General features: G+C 35.0%; 1 protein-coding gene across 1 annotated transcript; it reads right to left on the bottom strand.

The window, feature by feature from the left end:
- Window positions 1–4,623: 4,623 nt before the first annotated feature.
- Window positions 4,624–16,556, bottom strand: LOC126721508 (CAAX prenyl protease 1 homolog). Its single transcript, XM_050424556.1, has 14 exons — window positions 16,387–16,556; window positions 15,042–15,189; window positions 14,523–14,607; window positions 14,344–14,439; window positions 13,794–13,859; window positions 13,515–13,613; window positions 13,223–13,336; window positions 13,009–13,119; window positions 11,505–11,567; window positions 8,876–8,968; window positions 7,432–7,545; window positions 6,205–6,276; window positions 6,041–6,106; window positions 4,624–4,934 (listed from the first exon to the last, which is right to left on the bottom strand). The coding sequence occupies exons 1-14, from the start codon at window positions 16,415–16,417 to the stop codon at window positions 4,818–4,820; spliced, it is 1,275 nt and encodes a 424-aa protein (XP_050280513.1). The 5' UTR covers window positions 16,418–16,556; the 3' UTR covers window positions 4,624–4,817.
- Between the last annotated feature and the right edge of the window lie 1,461 nt (window positions 16,557–18,017).

The following is an 18,017-nucleotide window of genomic DNA, read 5'->3' as shown; positions in this document are numbered from 1 at the left end:
ATACGTCAATCCTAGCTAACCTTACACTACCAGCTCTTATGGCCTGGCCAATGGCTTGGAAAGCGCGGGTTAGGGGTTGGTAGCCCAAAACCAAATAAGCCGCGTGTAGCTGCCCGTCCTCGGTAACGTAGATTTCTGACCTCAAAAGATAGTTCAAGGCCTGAACGTTTACGTGGCTCAACCAAGGAGCAACTTGATCTCTATTTGCAAAATAGCCGAGAAGGATATTATGGTTAAGTTATAAAATTTTTCGATTCTTAAGCAAAAAAAAAAAAGGGAATGAATCTAAAGAGCTAAGCCCCCTCCCTAAAGGATTGGCCCTAGAGGCGCCGCACCTAGAATTCCTGCCCGAGTTGGACAGTGAAAACCATCTCTCCACTCTCCTGAGGCAATGAGGAAATCGTCCTTCATAGTCTTATTGGATATGGGGAGGCAGGAGATTAGTCTAACGACCTTGGACCGAGATTTAAGATAATACCCCCCCTTCTCGATGTAATGGCACTTGTACAGATGAACCACATCATGCCAGGTAAGGCCTAGACCCATCCGCTCGTTCAGGACATCTACGCAGCCTAATATCCTGAACATGTTTGGAGCGCACTGATGCAGTGTCAACCTATGGTGGTACAAGTAGTCCCGAGTGATCCTATGCATGGGAAGTGTCATTCCCCCTTCTATAAAAGCAATCATGGGAATGACAACTTGACCCACATCTCTATCTGTTAATATTCCTTCTAGGGGACAGTACTGCAGAACCACACCCGGCGGGATACGATATTTTGCCCTAAAGGCCTCCATGGCAGCCGGGGTATCTACTAGATCCTTGAATCTACCCATTTAAGCAAAACTGGAGGGACGAAAAGAAAACCGAGATGAAAATTGAGAGCCGAGGAGAAATTTGAAGCAGCAAAGCAAGCAGAACTTACGAGTGTCCTCACAAACAATCACCAAGACGCTTGGAAATCTTCTCGAGGAAGGATGTTTCGCAGAAACGGCTACAGAAATGTGAAGGTCGGAAACGTTCGTGAATCTCTGGGCGCTGGAGTTCTCTGGAGTTCTCTGGACTTTTTATGTGCTAGTAAAAAAGAAAAACGAGTCTCTTTAGTGCTTTATATAGCCAGGGGGAAAAAAGGAAATCACTCCCGCTCAAGAATTCTGGAAAAAATGTCAGCCGTTGGATCCGCGCCTCACCGTTGGATAAGGGAGACATAAAGCCGCCTGGAGTAAATAATCGCGCCTCGTAAATTGTAGGGCGTCAAAAGTAATGGCCCCCACACGTGTGAATCAGGAGCTAATTAATTCTATTCTTTGTAATATCAAAACCCCGTTTTTCTCCTCGGAAGGAGATCAAAAACCAGAGTTTTGAGGGGCTATTGTGGGGACCGGCTCAAAATAACAGGCTGGCTGGGCCCTAGGCCCGTCCGAGGAGTCAGCGTGGCCCAAGAAATCCTTATTCAGGCCCACTGGGGCAAAGAGAACATGTCCGAGGAGTAATTTCTCCTCGGATACTGCAAATTCCGGAGTAAAAGTATATCCTAGCCACTATAGTCAATCTACCCAATACGTAAAAAGGAAGGAAACCCAAAATATCTCAGCAAAGGCTGCCACCACCACATTAAATGCATTACAACTACTATCCTGGCCGCATTAATGAGGAGAAGACCCCTGAACAGTGCTACCTTGACTACCGCAACTCACAAAGAATTAAGAGGGGTGTCTGATGGGACAGGTGCTCAAGTGGGGATTTGGATGATCAACAAGTGTAAAGCCTAGATGATATGAAAGAGCCTATATAATATGTAAAAGTCCCCCAAGAGAGGGGACGGTAAAAAAGGAAAGAGAGAATACTGTAGAGAAGTCTCACTGCATTGATCGGTATCTATTAATCAAGTTTTTAACCTTATCATTTCGGGAGACCTTTCTATGGAGTGGCATTTTCGTTCTTGTTTGTGTATTCCCTTAACCCATGCATCAAACCGTTTAAACCAACTGAAACCGAGTTCTTCAGCCCATCCTCTACAAAAATTCATTGTGTGGGACCTTTTGGACCAAGACTTGAGCGACAAGGATTAGGCCACCAAATTGTTCTCCTACAATTGTGAATTTGAGCTCCTAAATTTTTTAAATTGAGTAATCAACTTCTAACTTCACTTCAAATTGCAAATAATCATTACATTTTTTTTTTTTTTTTTTAGCAAATTGAAGAGAATTTATCAAATAACCCCTCAACCCATTACAACTAATCTAAATTTCACTTTAACCCCTAAACATTGAAAATTGAAAACCATGAATATCTTCAATTTGATGAAAATTATTGTAATTTTAAATAAAATTAAAAGGTTGATTTCTTAGGTTTAAAATTTACGAATACATTGTAAATTCTTTAATATAGCTTTTTGTAACTGTTAGGGAATTTATTTATTTTTCCAAATTTGCAGTGAACTTATGTGCCTTGAGCACAATGTTAGAGCTTAATCATGAATATTGTAGTGGCTTGAAGCAGTTTTCTATGGACACACACTTGTCCAAATACTTTGATACAAGTCACACAATTTGCATATTTGCTAATGTATAATTAAATTATGAGTCATGTTAATGAGTATCTTTAGGAAAATTGTTAATAAATCATATTAAAAAAGTTTTAATAATATTTTCATGGGAAATATAAAAAGTTGTCAAAAAAAATTTATTACTCTATCATTTTTTCATAAAATGTTTCTAAAAATAATTTTAAAACAATGTCCTTAAGGCATCCGTTAATATTTCTATCAAATTGTATCACTTGCATACGAATCCATCACTTACCATGCGTTTTAAGTTATGTGAAAGTTTGTAGTCCTAGACATATTGAGCTCCGAGTTCGGATTGATTGAAATTGTTTGGACTTTGGACCCAGTTTTAACGTTTATGGTGGTAATATAGGACCAAAAGATGACCATTTGAAGATAAGAAACGTGTAGATTTATGTAGGACACCACAAGACATTCTTGATATCAGACGGTTATGGTAATTAATTCATACGTAGAATGAAATTTCTAGGGAGGTTCCAAAACAAAAGCATGGTGATTGATTGAATTGAATTCAAACCCCCGTGATTACTTGAAGTCGGACCCCATTTAACACTCTGGGGGTAATCACGGGAAGGACGATTTGCTAAAATTGACTTTCTAAAAATGCTTGCAACTCTGTCACTCGCTAGTGCATGTTGCAATGCAAGTTGCTAAATTGTATGGCTAACTTTTATAATAATAATAATAATGCATTTTAGATTCCAGACAAGTTAAAAGATAAAATAAAGTTTTTGGTGTAAGAAAAAAACACCAATAGTGGAAAGCCTTCTAGGAAATGGCAGAGAACATTATAGATTATGGAATTTTATAAAGATTTTGTTGTTTTATTATGTTAATGTGACAGTTGGTCTTTCGTAAAGATTGGGGCAACCAGGGTGAATTATGAGAGACGTGATAAACCTAAGTTTCTGCTCTCTTTCTTGTCAATTGTATATTGGTAATGATATTTGGACTTGAACTTTATAAATGGGATTGCGCTTTAAGCATTCCCATTCACTTTTAATTACGTCACTAGATAAGACTAGCTTGCTTGTGGATTAAGATTATTTGGCTAAAATCAGCAGAGGATTACCCCTTTTTACAACTTTATTTTTTTGAGATTCTTGCAATAATGCATCACTTTTTTAGCTTTCATTTGGTACATGGAAGAAAATGAGTCTGGTGGGAAAGGTCATGATAACAGGTACAAAGTAGGTTACGAATAATTTAGATCTTCTGCGTTTGCTTTGAGGGGAGAAAAATACAAAGACATACCTTGTTTAGTTGAAAGAAATAGAGGGAAGGTAAGGAAAATGAGTCACGGACCATTTCCTTTCCTTTCCTTTCCTCCCAAATTAGGAAAAAAAAAAAAGGAAAAAATAAGAGAGTGAGGGATTGGATCTCAAATTTTTTTTCCTTTCCTCCCTTAAACCCAAACACTCCAAATCACATCACTTCCTTTCTTGTTTCCTTTGTTCTTACAAACACTCAAGATTTTTTTGTGTCTTACAAACACTCAAGATTTTTTTGTCCTCTCCCCCCCACCCCCTTTGTGGATCAAATTCAAGACAAAACAAATATTTTTAAATATGTATCAGAGATCCAGTTGAAATTTGAAACGGGCCTCATTTGTCAAGTAATACCAGTAAGGCAAAAATATAAATTAGCTCCATTCTCAAGATGTACTTTTTTTTCTTTTTTGAGAAACTTCTCAAGATGAACCTAAGATATTACTAGCTTTTTTAGAGGTCTAAACTTTAGTTGAGCATAAATCAGACATCAAAAGATTATTCCATATTTCCATTTCACAACAACTTATTTAACGTACTTTTTTTTTTAACTTCTTTTTTGAAACCCTTATTTAAGGTAGTTTCATATGGTAAGAGTTGGATGTGATTACATCATTCGTTTCCTAATTTAACTTAAAGCTTCTTAAAGGAATAAAATACTTAAAATTACGAAATGGGAAAACAGAAATTAGCATTTAGCTTAAAAAAAACACACACACACACAATTTCTATATATGAAAACTCAGAAACTCTTTTTTTTTGTTGGTTGGGGGGGGGGGGGGGGGGGGGGGGGGGGGTTGAATCCTAAAAATAGTTGTTTCTCGAGATTTGGGGGGAAGGGGTAGCTAATTTCTTTAGGGTAGGGAGCATCCAGTAGAACATCAATCACAAAACACCGGGTCCCTGTAATATAAGTATGCAATCTGGAACAATTCTTAAAGCTCAAAGTACCGTGCTTATGATTCAAAGGTTTCCAACATCAGTCTTCTTTCTTATCTTGTTCATCAAGTGCAGCCAATCTTTCAACAAGGGGAGGATGTGAATAGTGATAAGCTGAGTACCAAGGATCAGTATTCATAGCTGACAAATTTTCTTCCTGAAACACAATATATCTCTATTCAGTGATCAGTAAAGCTTTTTTTTTTTTTTTTTTTAAGGGGAAAAATCATGCAAATGGTTTTTCCCAACAGGGTAATAGTGTAACACAAAACTAATTCGATTCATAGACAATTCTTGGCATGGACACAGGCAGTCAACTGAATATTTAATACCCCCACAGCCCCACTGTTTGAAGTCCAAATATATAATAATACTACGGAGATTTATATACATCTGATGGCAGAGATTCTATATATTGTCTAATAGGAAGTGCAATTCTTATTTTACAAATGACAAATCAATGCAGGCAGCCAAATCAATTACTGGGATAACAGTCTGTCTAAATTTTCTGAGTGGTCACTAAGCAGAAATTCAGAAACTCGTACGAAAAAATAGATGACATGACAAGAACTAAAATTGAAGAAATCAACAATAATCTTGTCTAAATTTTTGGAGTCAATGATGGTTTTGTCTTGACACGAATGATAAAAAAACGTAAGAGGAAAGAAAATACAGGGATATTTTCTATTGTAAGTGTGTTTAGTAGAAGGAATAGAGAGGTGAAGAGAATAAAAAGTATATCTTGAATTTAATTCCCCTATCATATCCTTGTATTGAATTATTTTTAAGAAATTTAAATAAGACTGTCAAACCACCTATACACACATTTTATCTACTCTTTTCCTCTTATTTTGAAAAAATTAAAAATGGTGGGCCCAAATAAAAAATAACCATCACTCTTTTTTTTTCCTTTCCTTCCACTAGTCTACTCTACCTAATAAGAGAATATATCAATATATCATTCTGATTTCTTTCCATCCTGCTCCCATCATATCACTATCCTCTCTACCAAACACACTTGCCCAAATGGGGGCACCTCCTCTAGTAAAAGTAAGGTGGAGGGTGAGAGGTGGTAGGTTAAAAAATCACCAGGTGTCTATAACTTACCAATTAAAAAATTAATAGTAAAAAAAAAAAAATCATTTAGAATTAAAGTTGCAAATTAACTGTCAAAAATGTCTCATGATCATAGGGGTAGAACCCCACTGTTTCAGAGCAACAGGAAAAATATAGGACAGATAAAAGGGAGGGAAGACATGGCACCTGCAGTTTCACAAGACCAGCTCGAAGTGAAGAAGAATAACCAAGCTTCTTAGCAAAGCCATCAGCCTAGACAGAACAAAATACAATAAATAGGATTAATTTCCAAATGAGAGAAGGAAGAGGCAAAAAATTACCAAGTAGCCTGCACAGTAAAGAAAGATCACCTGAAACTCAAAAGATCGGCTCACAAGATTTAGAGCAAAGCTTACTAGGTGCTGGAGAGGTATTACCGTGTGCTGCAATCGACAAAGCCAGGTGAACATAGATTAATACTGCTTATTTTTCTCCTTACAAAACCTATATATATATATATATATATATTTGAAATTACAATTTCATTATGAGCTTCAAGCAAGGGCAGAAGGTGGTGTATATTTAAGAAACTAGAAAATTTAAATAACATAAGCTCATTGGGTAATGCGGGAGATGAAAGAGAATTATTATTTAATATTATTTATGTTTGCAAGTCAATTGTATTTTTATGTTTTAGGTCCTAGTAGTTTATTGGGCTTTTAGTATTTTAATTTAGAAGTAAGGTTATTTTTGTAATAAGGCAATTAGGGTTTCCTAGCCAGCAAGAGTATTTTTGTAATAAGGCAATTAGGGTTTCCTAGCCAATTAGAACTAGGGTTTAGTAATCCTTTATAAGCAACCTATTGTACTCCTTGAGGAGACAGTTGATATTTTGATGAATAAAAACAATGGCCGTTTGGTCTTTCTTTGGTCTGGTGCTGACTCCAGGTCTACCCTAGGTGCCGACTCCTAGTGGTTTCCCCGCTTTGTGCTGACTCCAAGCAAGGCCTAGGTGCTGACTCCTAGGTCATATCTTTTATTTTTCAGTTATTTCAATTTTGTTCTGGTTGTCCTGCGTCATTGGGTCTGTTATCACTCCAAGCCAGCTAATTGGAATAACTAAATATGAATATTTATATGCTAAACCCCTTTGTTTTCACCATGTGAATCACAAGAACAAGCATGGTTTGTAATCGAGTCTATTTGAAAACATCCTGCAATTATTATTATTTTTTTTTTAAAGAAATGCAACTCTAAAGGTAAAAGAGTCCACTGCCAAAAGACATGCCAGAGTGTCAGAAAAGGATATTAATAAGAAAGTTCATTGGAATGTTAAAAAAAAAAGTCATAAATTTACTTGCTATCCTTTAAATGTCATGATGATGCATTGATCAAAGATAGAGGTGCAGAAATAACAAACATGTACTGCAAACATTTCATATATAAAGATCAAAGTAGTAGAACTGAAGTGCCATAACTTAACATGCTATCTGCATAGAAGAGAAGTTGCAACAACCAACAGCCCATACTCATTATTAAACTACAAAAATGGCACATGCCAGTCTTCAAATCAACCTATTGTTTTCATAAATCAATACCTGGAATATGATGAGACCAATGAGCACAGGCTGTGTATCAAACCCAAAACTTCGAAACAAATCACTTGAGTTTCTTACAAGGGTATATCCTCCAAATTGAAGAAATGTAAGAATCTGGATTAAAGTAGAACAAAATGTGAGATAAAGGACTTCCTCAAGGTAACAAAGTTTAATGTAATTAGTTATTTAGAAAGTGAAAAGTATTATTTCAGAATACATGCATGTTTTTGTGTGCGTGGAGGGGGAAAGGTATCTTCAATTTGCACCTGGTGTAACCTTTGGTTAATGTTACACTACCCAGAACCTCCTTATTGGCTAAGTATTGTCAAATCCATCATTTACATGTTTTCCCATATCCGTCATGCTGGTCAAATATATTTTTTACAGGTAAATAGTGGGCAAGAGCGTAGTTGGGGTTTGAACCACAGACGTTGGGCACCACAAAGGATGCCATTACCACTAGGCTATATATGTGAGTGTGTGTGTGCTATGTATGGGAACTAGCGCCTAAATTTGTAAATGGGTTAAAAGTGAATAAGAAGTGTGATAATGACTATAAATTTTGGACCACCCATATAAGAATTTAAAGTTATTTATGCAGAGAGGTAGAAGCTGAAGTGTTAGGGAGAAAACATGTGATCAAACAGTGGGACTCAATATATTAATCTAAAATAAAATTACACCATACCTAACCCAAAATGTATGCGGATATAGTATATGGCACAACTAACACCTAAACTTGGAAAGAGGTTAGAAGTAAACAAAAAAGAGTGACAATAACTCCAAATTCTTCAGTCCCACAACTAGATGATGCCTAACAATTGGAGCAATGCAAAGAGCCTATGTATCAACTAGGAAAAAAATAAAAATAAAAGGCACCAATTTCCCATGGAAACCTCATATTCTCAGTAATATTTTAAAATCATGGCTTCAAGGGCTCAATTTCAGATCTCAGAAATGGATTCCTAGAAATGAGCTCAAACAAAGGTCTACTATCATCTCAAGGGAAGGCTGTTAAGGAAAAAAAGACTTCAAAAGGAACTTGGCATGAGCAAAAAATAACAATAAAATATTGTGAGGAATAAAATAAACATATTATCAAGAAGAAATAAGTCTAACAATTATTCAAGCCTCATAAACACTCATGTAAAAACAACGGATTATGTTTTGTAAAAACTGTTACAATGATCCCCAAAAAAGGGTGCTAAACAGAAAGCCAGAAACAACAAGACCAGGCAAACAAAAAGAACTAAGGCCCCTGTGTGAAAGTTGAATGATTGACAATCAAAGTTCCTTTTTCTTTTAAGTAATGCTAACTTACAGACTCTTCAATACCTCAGCACTACCCTATGCCATGTTGTGTATTGGATTACAGAGTGCTAGGAACTAGCAATAAAAACAGGTTTTAAAATTTTAGTTCACAAAACTAAAAATAAGAGCATACCTGCACAGCAATAAATGAGTACATCGTATGGTTAAGTTTCCAATGCCCCAACTCATGAGCAATAACAGCTACAATTTCCTCGTCATTTTTGCACTGAAACAAAAAAAAAAAAAAAAAAAAAAAAAGGTGGATGTAACCTTTTCACATATAACCAGACAACATTAAAAATAGTTACTAGAACAGGGAAGACACTGCAAGCATAACGCACAGAGTGCAGACACGCCATGCAGATATCATAATTGATTGACTAATTGACAGCTGGTGTGTAGTTTCCTATTTTCCCCTTCTATAATATTTGTTTCAAGGAGGTTTTGCTGATGGTATAGCGCATAAGATCAATATAAGTCAATGCTAAATCTGTTGAATAATGTGTACCAGAACAATTCAGCACAAAAAAATGAAAATGAAAATGACAAAAAAGGATAGAACCCAAGACTCATAACCTAGACTTGCTTTGAATCAGCACCAAGTGAAGGAAAACCACTAGAAATCAACACTTGGGGTTGGCTGGAGTTGGCACCAAAACATGGAGACAATTTCAATGAAAATCCATATTCATCAAAATAATTACCCTATGATAGGAGTACCATATTTAATTATATAGGAGGTACTAAACCCTAATCTCAAAACTTATTAAAGAGTTATCACCCCCAATCTCAAAACTTATTAATAGCTTTTAACCTCAAAACTATGACTTTTTGAAAGAGACCATCCATATCAACTTATCGTCATCCTCTGGTAGATTTAGGAAAATATAAATAATAAAAGTAGCAAACCAAAGATTCTAACTCAGTCTTTTACTGGTCCTAAATAATGGGTTTCAACAAGATAATCATTAGAGTATACATAAATTCTACCATTACTGCATCTCTATTTGTTGGAATCAAAACACGTATCTTGAGCAAGTGTCACCAAAACAAAGATTGTGCTAGAATCAAGTTCTAGTTCCCTCTCCTACTTTGAACCTAATTAGAAAAATGTTATCCACCTCTAATATGTTCCCATAAGCTCACACCGTAAGTACTCAACATAAAAAAAACCACCCTCCCCTAAGCCTCAGACTTTTTATCTGTCACCCTCTCCTTCACAAAATGCCATAACTACTTCCCAAGCAGGCCTCGTTAAATGACAGCAACTTCCAAACCCCATACCTACGATATGTACCAGTAATCTGTCTGCCAATATATTACATGAAACTTAAATTCCAAATCAATACCACCCCATAAAAAGTCATTCTAGAGCTTTTTTCAATCTGTTGTCTTTAATAACAAGCATCCAAAACAATGATAAATAGTATGGAGGGAGACTCGATAACATACTCTTAATTAATATAAGACTTCCACCTTATGATAAATAAAGTTTCATCCAGCTTGCCACTCTCTTTTGCACCCTCTCGATTACTACATTCCACATAGCCCTTGACTTAAAAGGAGAACCTAAGGGTAAACTCAGATACTTCAAGGGAAAATATGACACTCCTGCATCAAAGAATTCCAGCTAATTCCACCACCTCACCACTATGCACTAACTTAGATTTGTCCAAATTGATCTTTAATGCTAAAACAGCTAAAAAGTAGAATGGTAGAATACATCTCAAAACCCAAATACGATTTGAGTTCACTCCACAAAAAGAAGACAAGAAATCATTAAAGGCTCAACAGTATTACCCAAAACAAAGCCCTCGATAACATTTTGTTTAAAGTCTCCGTAAATAATAACAAAAAGAAGTGGAGAAAGAGGATACCCCTATCACAACCCCCCCAGAAATTCCAAAGAAACCACTTGTATCATTTACCAAAGCCAAAAATTGAACTATTGAAAAACAAAACAAAATCCAGCTTTGTTTCTCCCCTTAATCCACACCATGAAGATATCATAATCAAATGGCAGCTGAGGCGTTAGTTTCCTAATTTTCCCTACAATAATACATTTTAAAGATAAAAGCTTTTGTTGATAGTTTAATGTGTTAGATCAACAAAAGTCATTGCTGAATATGTTGGTGTGTGTGTGCGCGCACACGTGAAATCAAGTAGATAATCACACTTATGCATCTCACTTAATCCATTTGTGAAGCACAATATAGCAACATCACAATTTAAATTAGATATTTTCATAATTAAAAAGAGCTGAAGAAAAACTATGTTGATAAATAACCACATTTTGCAAGAGAACAGACCACTGAATGCATCTAAGAGCCATGGTACATTTGTGTGTGCAAGTGATGGTGCTTCCTTTCACCAGGACAGAAGTATAAGGTCAGATATGGTTACTAAAGGATCATAAGATTAGAAAATAGCAGCCAAACCAAATTCGAATAGTAAATTTATCATAAAAGCATGGCAGCCAGTGATCAAATAAAATCACTGGAAAATATGTTTAATATATAGATAGTAGAAACAGAAGCAAGTTTCCATCCACTTGAAATGAAGAAACTTATGAAGAAATAATAACAAAGAAAGAAGAGAGAGAAGTAGATCATCTGATTGGTTCAAGAAGCAATGGATTCTTTTAGCAATTTGTATATATTAAAAGAGAAATTTGTAAATTGCCTAGTTCTAAAAGAAAAAGACTAGCAATTCAAGACAAAAAGGATAAACGAAGCACATAGGACATGGAGCAACTAAAATACCTGCTGAATCAATGTGTCATAAAGAACAATTCGCTTGTTTTTGAAGAATCCATACATATAGGCCTGCATCATGTTTGATAAGACGAATCAGCCAACAGCATATATCACCATTCAGCAGGGGAAACAAAAGGCAAAAATCATACACGGGCATTAGAAGTGTATTCAAAAAGTAAACAAGATAATCTTATTCACCATCCTTATAAAAGTTGTCACAACTTGAGAAAATAAAAATGTAACTTACCTTTGTACCATTACAACATCAATGTTTTTCTTTTATAAGTCCATTACAACATCAATATTACATGATTGCTGTAAATATCTCAGCCATATTCCCACTATACTATACTAAACCTATGTACTGTGGGGTTTCAGGAGATCTACCATGCAATATCTTAGGGTAAAAGCCCCAGGACTTCAATTTTCCCAATCAAAGTAGTGTCTCCAGCCCTGCAGGTGTAGATTGCATAATTATTCTTATACATGAAGGGCATTACCCAGTGTTAGTCCAGCCTAACTAATATAGTAGGGAAGTGATATCGTATGTATGATGTATCTATTGCATGCCATGGATGTCTCACATTATGTGGGGTCCACAGGTGTGTGGTCCCCCACCAGCTGTGACACATCAATTGCATGCAACAGATACATAAGAGAGTTTTTCAATCTTAGGAGGTGCAAACTAAGATACAGTCCAAACTTTAAAAATTTTTTAACAAAGTGGCAGCTCTAAATACTTGAACCATATATTTACCTATGGGGACTAAAGACGGTTTGGAATTACTTCTTTGCTTATTTAGGCAAAAGTACAGTTGTACATAGAAAAAAATGAAGCTTTTAAAGGTTTGTGTAAGCAAATAAGCTACATAAAAAAGCTAGTCCAAAAGCACAATAACATTTATAGCCCCCATATAACATTCCACATTATAAAAATATACTTTGGAAAAACCTTGAACAACTAAGCTAACATGAATAATTTCCTAGAAAAAATATAGAGAAACTCCATCGTATGCATATTCCTTTATGTCACCCGGTCTCCAGATCTTGACTGTGATCAACTCAACTCCAAAGATTCTCAATACACAGTTCCTTCAACCCTTACTACATTGGTCTTTTTTTTTTTTTTTTTTTTTTACAACTTTCATTCCAGTCACTAAGTTAAAAAGTTAATTCAAGTATTGAAAAAAAATAAATAAATATATATATATATATATATATGAACGGTAATAAGAAGCACACATACAAAATAATGATCCCATTCTGCCAAATGTACATATAACTTTTTTGCAGTAGTTGATTAAATCACATGAAGTATGAAAACATTGCATTTTATAAATGGTGACCAGTGAAAAAGCAACTCTAGTACATATTACTGAAAAGAGTATTTATAAGAAAAGTATCCATATATTATAAATTTACATTAATCAGTAAGTGATAAAACATAAAAGATATAGTGCAACAAAAGATATAGGGAAGACCCAAAAGATGTACAAGATTTGAATCTCACATTGCTATGACTTGACCTTGTGGATCCATCAACAACAAACAACTTCTTCAATGGAAACTTGAGGGAGGAAGCAAGCTCTTCAATTTTGTGCCTGAGATCCCCTTCTGGGAGCTATTTGTTGCAGCATAGCCAAGGAAACAAAGATCATCAAACAAAACATAACATAGGAATGATTGGATCTAATCAGATAATGACAAAAATCTGCATTACTCACAGGGGTGAATTTGTTGAATAATGGGGCTATTAGAATAGGGTAGACTGTCATCATCACAATGGACAGAACAAACATAAATCCCCAAAGATAGATTGCTAGGTAAGGACCTCCTTTCTGCATACACCAGATAAAATCACCTTAGTGAGGCCAGAATTGCATGTACAGACCAGAGGTTATTGTAAGATCTCTAGATTCTAGAACAAGTAATAGTCAAATCAAGTTAATCAACTGCTACTAAAATTTTCAAATAACTAGTGGTTTTTGAATACTATTTATTGGCACATGAACTTACCTGTACTATGAAAATGATAGCAGAAACAATAGGTGGGCCAAGTATAACAGCAAGGCAAATTCCTTTGAATAAGTCCCTAAAGAATAACCATATTGTTTGCTGTAAAATATATGATAATAATGTTAGGAAGCGGAAAAGAAGTGGCATCAAAGGCTAAATGAAACAAAGAAAAGTTTCATACCAGTACCAGAAATGAAAAATATTTCCAAAATACAGAATCACGAAACCAGGAAATAACAAGAGACAAAAACAATAAGGAGATATGAAAAGAATACAAACTTTGTTGAAACCATGGCGGGCCTCAATCACAAAAGTTGAGTACAGAGAAAATGGCAAATCAGTAATCTGCATAATCATTCCAAAACAAACTCTCAGTACCAAGTGACAGAAATATAGTAAAAGCACATAACTTCATGGTGGTGCAACTTATAGAAGCTCATGACTTTGTCATCCATCTGCCACCCCAATTAATTAACCATATCGAAATGATAAAGAAGCATGACATGTAGAGGTGATTTCTGGAAATGTTCACAGCCAGCAAAAACCTTACACACCACTTTTCTGATCTGTCTCTCTAGTAAAAGACAAATGATAATAGACCTTCCAAATCAAGGTCCATGAACAAAATGTTAAGATAATTTAGTAACATGATCACAAGAAAAGTAAATTAAAAATATAATATTTATCTGTTCAGCATCAGATTGTGCTTGATAGAGCTAAACATATCATGACATTTTCAAATGCACTACATACATACACTCAAGTGGAGGTTTTTAATCCACAATAATGTCACATACTCATCTATGTTCTAGAGTAGGGAGAAGCTCACCTGTGACCAAATCATAACACCAGCCAAAAATGCAAGGGTGTGTAGTATCTCATTCTCTGCATTGAGGCCAACTAGCACCACAAATTCCCCTGATTTCTGCAGTCATGATGAAATGTTATACAATAATTACACCACAGCAAGGCCAAGGCATAGAATAACACAAAAATCTAAAAACTCACCTTCCAAAACCAAGGTAAAACTCCATAGAACAAAATTGCAGAGTCCATCAGTATGGTCACAAACTCATGAACAAAATGGAAGTGGCTGAAAGTAAAAATATTGCAATAGCGGAATAGCTATATCAGCATAGTATCTAGTCTTTTTAAGTGAAGTAACATAAATATATTACCAAAATGAGACAATCAAGTACAAAAGAAGTGTACAAGAAAGTCACATAAATAATTACAATTTGAAATTGAGACAATAGGGAAAATCATAAGATGTCGAAGATAAAGCACTATGAACAGCCAGCTTTCAATCATCCAGCCTCTCGGAGAGGAATAATTAACTTAAAACTGTATGCTCTATAATCTAACCTCTCAAAAATCCAAATATTATGATCCTTCCACATGGTCCATACCCCATATAAGGGAGAGAGGAATGGTATCATTATTTAATGCTAAAAGCATGTCAAATGGAACTATGGAAGCCTGATGATAGAATACTACCATACAACAATCTAGAGAATTAATACAAACCTTTTATCAAGACTATAAGCTCGAGATTTCTCAAATTTCTCTTGGCTGATCAATCCTTCCAAAGGTTTTGGGAGGGTTGGCAGTTTGAGGGCAGCATGCTGTCGCTTATCCAAATAAGTTTCAAAGATATACATTAATATCATGAAACCTGAGAAAACATTAAGAGAAAAAGGGCAAAAGTTAACAGAAAAATTAACCACTTAATGCTGGGGAATGGGGTGAGGTCAATTCCAAAGAAACATGAAAAACAACAACCAAATTACAATGTAACGGGGAAAACAAAGTAATAATAGTGATAAAGAAATGATAGTAAAAACTGTAATTAATCTCATAAAATCACAATTCATCCCATATCTCAAGGCAATGACCTCTAACGAGCTTGCAGCCTGATAAACCTTAAACCATGAATAGCCTTTAATCAACTCTCTTTATCCAGGTTCATAACTCCAAAGTCCAATCAATGTGCTACCCTTCAATCTTCAAAAAGCCCAAGGTTACCACCACGCACTCTTGGCATGATGGTCACTCCATAAGTACAAAGTTTTTGTGGGGTGGAAGGGTAAGGGCTGGAGTTCAAGTATATACTTAGATTAGGCTAAAGTAGAATTTCTATATGGTATCTAAAAAATGCCCAAAGTTTTTAATTATCTATCTAATTGTCATTAATAGTCTAAGAAGCCACAAAAACATTAACATATTGGAACTTCTTCTAAACTTTCTTTTCTTAAACCATTCATTATCATTAATTGCCACAAAATCTTGGAGAATAAAAAGGCAAATTAACTTCAAATCCTAGTTATTCAATTTTTCAGCCAACAAATCATGTAAAACTCACTCTCAATACACCCAGTAGTTGTATCAGACCACGCCCATTGGGTAAAACACGCAAAAACTTATCCATTTACCAAATCTAAAATAATAACCACACCATTTTTAGCATAAAAAATTAATGATAATAATAATAATAATAATAACCACTCCATTACATTCAAATTTACCATCTTCACATACATTTTCTCAGCACCCCAAGGCTCAAGCTGAGGTTGCCCAATACAAGTAAACCCAGTATTTGAAACAATAAGGGTTTGCAAAATAAATGTCAACAACAACAAAAACCCTCTGAAATTATATCTGAAAAATTAAACATATTTGTGTTCATATAATTTTCACAGAGAACATTTAAAAGAAACCAAATACTAATAAACTACCGCAAATGAAAGACTTGAAAATCAACTAATAAGTTAAAAACCTAAAATCAAATCCCTAATTGAACGAATTATTATAAAACGTATAGAGAGAACGGAAAAAAGGATCATGAAAATGGAGAAGGAGAGAGATAGAGTACCAACGACAGCTTCCATATACGGAAACGCCATGACTGACTTCTAAGGTTCAGGGTTCAGAGTCTGAGAGAGGGCGAGGGCGAAAGCGAGAGCGAGGAAGGCTTTCCTTTTACGGAACCGTGTTTGGTGAAATATAGGGGATTGGGAACCGACTCATTTGTGGGCATTTTAGACTTTGTCTGGGGATGGAAAATGTTGAAAAAGTTGGTGGATAAAAACGTTTTTTTATAATAAAAAATAATAATTAAACGAGATTATAAAAAAAAAAAAAAAATGTAGTTCAAATAAATTTACTGTCATATACTCGTCATATTAAAAAAAATAGTAATAGTTTATAAGAAAAAAAATTCATTAAAAAAAATCTTTATAAAAAATAAAAACAAAAACCATTTATAAACACAAATTTTAGTAGATGGGGGTAGATGAATAATTTTCCTTTAAGCCCCTCAATTCCCATATTTTCTTCCCAAATTAGCAAGATTCCAAAATCACCCCAAATTGTGAGCTTGGAGGGAAAACTCTTACAACTCCTTTTATTTTAAAGTAAAATAACGAAAAATATTTTACATGTAAAACATTTTCAATAAAAATATTTTTAGGTATTTGGTATGATAAGTAAATTTTTTCAAACAAACCACTAAAATCAATAGCTCAACACCAAAGACGTTAGTGCGAGAGGTCTAACAACCGGATCGCCACCAGTCAACAAAATGATGTCTTCGGTTACCAAACCTTCGACACTGGTTGCAATGCGACATCTCTAGCCACCAAACCACTGACATCGATCGCCGGTGTAGCATCTTCAACCATCGAATTACCAACACTGGTCACTAGAGTGGAGTCACGACCACCAGTACAGGTTGTGAAGCGAAGTCACTAAACACCAAATCACCATCATCAGTCATGGAGTGGAGTCACCAACACTGGACTACTGTCACTACTCATGGAGCGTTGTTTGTAGCCACCAAACTGGTGACCTAGCAACCAGATAGGAGAGGGAAAGCCACTATATTTTTTTGGAAAATGTTTAAACAAATTTTCAAATGTAAATCATTTTATAACTTTTTATAAAGGATTTTACAATTAAGGGAAAATATTTTACAAGTTTGACTATATTTACCTGCAAACAAACACCTGAAATGGGAAAAAAATTTCAAAATATATTTTACTTCAAAACAAACGAAACTCCACCATTTTCTCTCATATTTTCCCCCTTAACCATACACCATCCCATAACATTTTCTCCCCACTCTTCTATCCCCCAATAATCACCCCAGCCAAACAGACCCTTAAAATTGATGATGTGCAATACAAACCCTAAAATTCAAATTAATAACTAAGGATGGTAAAAAATGCTCATCCTGTTTCACCCATTCTACTTTACATTGGGGTTTTTTTCACCCCATGGATAGATGTGTGTATATATATTAATTATTTAATATATATGATATACATGTCATTTATTATTTATTTTGGTCATTTTTAGGTTTTAGGGGTATTTCTGTAAATTTAGATTTTGGGGCTATTTCGGTAATTTTCTAGGTTTTAGAGGAATTTTGATAATTTTTTAGGTTTCGGAGTATTTTGATAATTTTTTAGGTTTCGGAGTATTTTGGTCATTTTTTTTGTTTTG

The sequence above is a fragment of the Quercus robur genome, chromosome 4, assembly GCF_932294415.1.
Source record: "Quercus robur chromosome 4, dhQueRobu3.1, whole genome shotgun sequence".
In the NCBI taxonomy this organism is placed as follows: Eukaryota; Viridiplantae; Streptophyta; class Magnoliopsida; order Fagales; family Fagaceae; genus Quercus; species Quercus robur.
Note: the sequence above shows the minus strand (reverse complement) of the source record. Positions and strands in the feature narration are given on the sequence as shown.

What these genes read in the sequence shown, in the direction of transcription:
- LOC126721508 (XM_050424556.1), bottom strand. Translation starts at nt 16,417, where the DNA reads ATGGCGTTTCCGTATATGGAAGCTGTCGTTG. An exon ending in TTGGTCTCATCATATTCCAG is followed by an intron (nt 6,277 to 7,431) that starts GTATTGATTTAT and finishes TGTCGATTGCAG; the next exon opens with CACACGGTAATACCTCTCCA. An exon ending in GCCGATCTTTTGAGTTTCAG is followed by an intron (nt 6,107 to 6,204) that starts GTGATCTTTCTT and finishes TGTTCTGTCTAG; the next exon opens with GCTGATGGCTTTGCTAAGAA.